We start from the raw sequence: 4,377 nt of genomic DNA on the forward strand, positions 1-4,377 counted from the left end.
GTACTTAAGTGTTGTACTTTCATATTTGAAAATAAAAAAATACACATACAGTTTTAACATGTGGCTGTAGTTTACATCCACTGCAATGGTTCATAATACTACCTGAATGCCAATATCCTACAATAAAAAGAATAAATCATAGGATGCACAATAACAAACCACTTTTATTTCAAGCACAGTGATGAGAATGAGTGTAGTTGTAATTTTTACTACTGCCGGTACCAGTAGAGCCACACATGGTTCAGACAATTCTGCACATACAATGCTAATTGGTCACGTAGCCTTACAGCATCTACAGAAGCTCTGGGAGCTGAGATGTGTGGTCGCAGGGTGGTGGGGGTATCCACATCGTCCAGGTTCACTCCCTCTTTCTCACGGACAACGTTGTGCAAAATACATGCAGCCTTAATAACACAGGCGGCATGTTCGGGGGTCATTTGCAGAGCGCTCTGAAAAATCCTCCACTTTGCTGCCATTATGCCAAATGTGCACTCAACCATTCTGCGTGCACGACTAAGTCTGAAATTGAATGCACGCTTTGTGTAATTAAGACCACGTTGCGAGTAAGGCCGCATGATATTGCTTGACAACCCAAAAGCCTCATCGCCCACAAAAAAAAAAGGTCGATTATGCTCCCGCTCTCCAGGCCATGGCATTGGTTGTGGAATGTTTGCTCTACCACTTTGTAGTAGTCGTCCAAACTTTGAATTCTTAAAAATTGTGGAGTCAGAACTGCTGCCATAAGAACCAACATCGAGATACAAAAATTGGTAGTCAGAATCAACTATGGCAAGCATTACAAGGGAAAAAAACTTTTTGTAATTGAAATATTTACTTCCCGTGCAGGGGGGGCAAACAACCCTAACATGCTTGCCATCATTGGCGCCAATGCAGTGTGGAAAGTTACACCTTCGCCAGTACAAATCTGCCACTTGCAGCCACTTCTGAGTATCTGGAAACGGCATGTAGCGGGGTTGCAGTTTCTTCCACAATAAGCTGCATGTACTTAGCACTATACCTTGTATTGTGCTCTTTCCAAGGCGAAACTCAAGATGTAATGAACTGTACGAATGGCCGGATGCAAGAAATCTAAAGATAAATAAAAAAAAATTACTGCTATCATGCTATCATCTATACAATATACCTGCCCGCCTGGCCAATCCCTATTTACGCATTGTTCAACATGTACATCGCACAGACTTCATCGACGACAGTGAGGACCCAGAAACACAGATGCAGTGGATACACAACAAGAGGTAATGTCATAACATTGTTAATTGGCTGTGCGGGTATATAATGTGAGGTTGGTAGCATTACTTCCCCCAGGTTCCCCCGAGCTCCCTACATTATCCTCTATCCTCTTCTACACATGAGACATCTCAGTTCAGGTTGTGTTTGTCCAAAACTTTACCTTCATCTTCAAAACAGTAGCAACACATAAAATACTACTATTTCAACCCAGCGTGTGTTGAGTAATATTGTATGCTTTTTACAGCATAGTGTCCTGATGCTGCTCACAACATACTAAACAATAGGAGGATATCTGACACATGTTGACACTAGCATACTGCACCACAAACCTACTGTACAAAACAGGTAAGCCCACGAGGACTCGAGGAAAACATCATATTGCTAGGTCTACGTACCTTAACGTCAATAACAGCCTTTCTGTTGGTGATACTGGTTCACGGAAGAACGTATTCTCCCGCTGTAAATCCGTTGTCAACTCATTCAGAATGTCATCAAAACTGTGAAGAACAACAAAAAATTCTGGTCACATCACTCATAATCATATTAAAGACACACTTTATCAACAAAAAAATCCCCTGCGGGTTACTCAACTTTGGAGGGGGAAGCCTCATGGTCCTTATGAGGCATCTCATGCCGTTCAGTGTCACTCTGTGGTCCTGCTCTGTCACTCTGAACAGCACCGCGACTGTGCCGACTGTGAGGTTTATTTTTACCTCGGCAGGCTCCAGCGGGTGCACTGTGAAGGCTTATGAAGCGTCTATATGCGGAAGTACCCGATCTCAGTCCAGAACGCTGTACTGCTTAGGCGCCAGAGACTTGCGCCTGTGCAGTACAGCGCACCCGGCTGAGATCCGGTACTTCCGCATATTCACGCGTCATAAGCCGCCACAGTGCCTGCGCAGGAGCCAGGAAGGAAAATAATACATCAACGCTGATCGGAGGCCAGCTGCCAGATCAGAAAGGGACAGAGGAAGGTGTGGGAAGCCTCATTAGCATCTTGAGGATCCCCCATCCCGAGGTGAGCTGCCCCCCAGGAATCTTTTTGTTAATAATGAATTTATTTAAATAAACAGCAAACAACAACATTACGTTGATCACTTACCTAGCAGGTGACATTCTGACATAGGCAAATAATTTTTCAGGGTGTTTGCGCAAATCAGCATACAAGATATGAAACTGCCCTTTCTCCTTCCGCTCCAGCAGCAAAGGGTGCACCCAATACCTTCGCTGTCTCCTTCTAGCTCGCATTGCCATTATGGCAATTAGAACAAATGCCAACACTGCTGCAGCCGACATCTCTCACACTCCTATCACCTTCACACTTCCTACAAAACCCACACAGAAAGGAAGTGACATCAAGAAAAGAAAAAAACAAATTTTTTTTAACACACCTTTATTGAGAAATGTCCAGGTGTCCAAAAACGCATACTAAATAAAGACGCACACAAACGCATTTAAAAACCGCATACAAACGCGTACAAATGTACGCGTTTTGTCCATGCGTTTTCTGATGCGTTTCCCAAGCACACCAAACGCAGAATATATGAACAAGGCCTTATTACAGGGTGTTTTTATATCCTATTGTTGGATTGTTTTTGTCTCCCTACCTGTGTATGTTATTGTGATCAGTGATGCTCATCCGGATTTCAGATATCCAGGTAACCCGGATATCCGACCATTTTTCCACTATCCGGCCAGATCCGGATTCGGGATAATTAGGCAGAAATCCGGATAGCTATCTGCAGATAGTTTGACTCCCGACCCGGATATCCGCGAATTTCTCCCAGATATCCGAATCCGGATTACAAGTCGGTGGCAAAAAGACCACCACCACCTTCTCTCTCTCTCCCTGGTCTTCCAGGGATTTGTAGTATGTCAAAAGCAAGCTCACATACTTTGGCCAGGAATCGAACCCAGGTCAACCATTCTCTGCTAGGCATAATTTCATTTTTGCACCTCGCTTTATCGCATGGGCAAAACGGTTTCCATAGCCCTGTAAGAGAAAGTGTTATAAGGGCCCTGCCGTAACATAGATATTAGGGTAGCTAAGACTACTCCTGGGCCTTTCTTGTAGTTGAAGAGATAAGTGAACTGTGAAACTACACTTAAAAAAAAAAAAAAAAAGCAAGCAGCAAACAGAGAAGCTTCCCCATATTGGAGCATTGGATTTGGTAAAGTCTTAAGCCAATGTGTTGACTAACCACACAGCCCTGCACCCAGCATGTGTCTCACATGACTGTCTAAAGGATCACTCACCACACAGCCCTGCAGCCGGCATGTGTCTCATATGACTGTCTATAAGTAAGCTTTAGGTTAGCAGGAATGGTTGCATGGCCACCTAGCTTTTCATCCTTCCCACCCCTGCCCTGGAATCTTCCAGACTTCAAAGTGCTGTCCATTGCTGTGTGTGTGGTTGGTGATATAGTGGCGAGCATAACTGGCCTCCACGCAGTTGACCTAGGTATGATTCCTGGCCAAAGTATATGAGCTTGCTTTTGACATACTACAAATCCCTGAAAGACCAGGGAGAGAGAGAGAGAGAGAGAGAGAGTGGTGGTGGTATGTTTTAGCTTCTAAAACAGTTATGAAGCCTTTAAAAGACAATTTCCAGTTTTCAATCCTGATATCCGAATCCGGCCGGATACTGGGGTCGGGTTAGGTATCCAAATTCAATTTGGATTTCAAAATTGCAAACTCGGATATCCGACCCGGTTTGGATATCTAGGTATCCGGATCCGAATTAGTTCCAGATAGTGAAAAGTGGTATCCGAGCACCCCTGATTGTGATATTTGTGGTTTTATACCAATTGATCTAATATTGTGCTCTTTTTGGTACCAATAAAAATTATCTTTACACTAATTGATCTGGTAATCTGGTGTGTTGTGAGATCCTTTCTCTCCTTCCCATTGTATTTAATTTTTGCTCTAGATACGCACATTTTGCCCTATTATTGTTTACATAATATTTGCGGTGCTCTCTGGCTTTGCTCTTCTTTTACAGTACTTTTCACTTTTCATAGGAGAGAAGACCCTACCCATCTCATGTAAGCATTAACATTTCTGATTTTGCCACAGTGAGAACAGTCATAGTGGTTAGTCCTCTGGAGTTAGAGTTGGCATCTTTCT

General features: G+C 43.5%; 1 protein-coding gene across 1 annotated transcript; it reads right to left on the minus strand.

Annotated features, from left to right (window-relative positions):
• Positions 1–209: 209 nt before the first annotated feature.
• LOC137504785 (uncharacterized) lies at positions 210–2,547 on the minus strand. Its single transcript, XM_068233375.1, has 3 exons — positions 2,354–2,547; positions 1,647–1,748; positions 210–1,089 (listed from the first exon to the last, which is right to left on the minus strand). The coding sequence occupies exons 1-3, from the start codon at positions 2,545–2,547 to the stop codon at positions 210–212; spliced, it is 1,176 nt and encodes a 391-aa protein (XP_068089476.1).
• Between the last annotated feature and the right edge of the window lie 1,830 nt (positions 2,548–4,377).

This window comes from Hyperolius riggenbachi, chromosome 4 (genome assembly GCF_040937935.1).
Source record: "Hyperolius riggenbachi isolate aHypRig1 chromosome 4, aHypRig1.pri, whole genome shotgun sequence".
NCBI classification, from domain to species: domain Eukaryota; kingdom Metazoa; phylum Chordata; class Amphibia; order Anura; family Hyperoliidae; genus Hyperolius; species Hyperolius riggenbachi.

What these genes read in the sequence shown, in the direction of transcription:
- LOC137504785 (XM_068233375.1), bottom strand. Translation starts at nt 2,547, where the DNA reads ATGTCGGCTGCAGCAGTGTTGGCATTTGTTCTAATTGCCATAATGGCA. An exon ending in GTCAGAATGTCACCTGCTAG is followed by an intron (nt 1,749 to 2,353) that starts GTAAGTGATCAA and finishes TGTTCTTCACAG; the next exon opens with TTTTGATGACATTCTGAATG. An exon ending in AGGCTGTTATTGACGTTAAG is followed by an intron (nt 1,090 to 1,646) that starts GTACGTAGACCT and finishes ATTTATCTTTAG; the next exon opens with ATTTCTTGCATCCGGCCATT.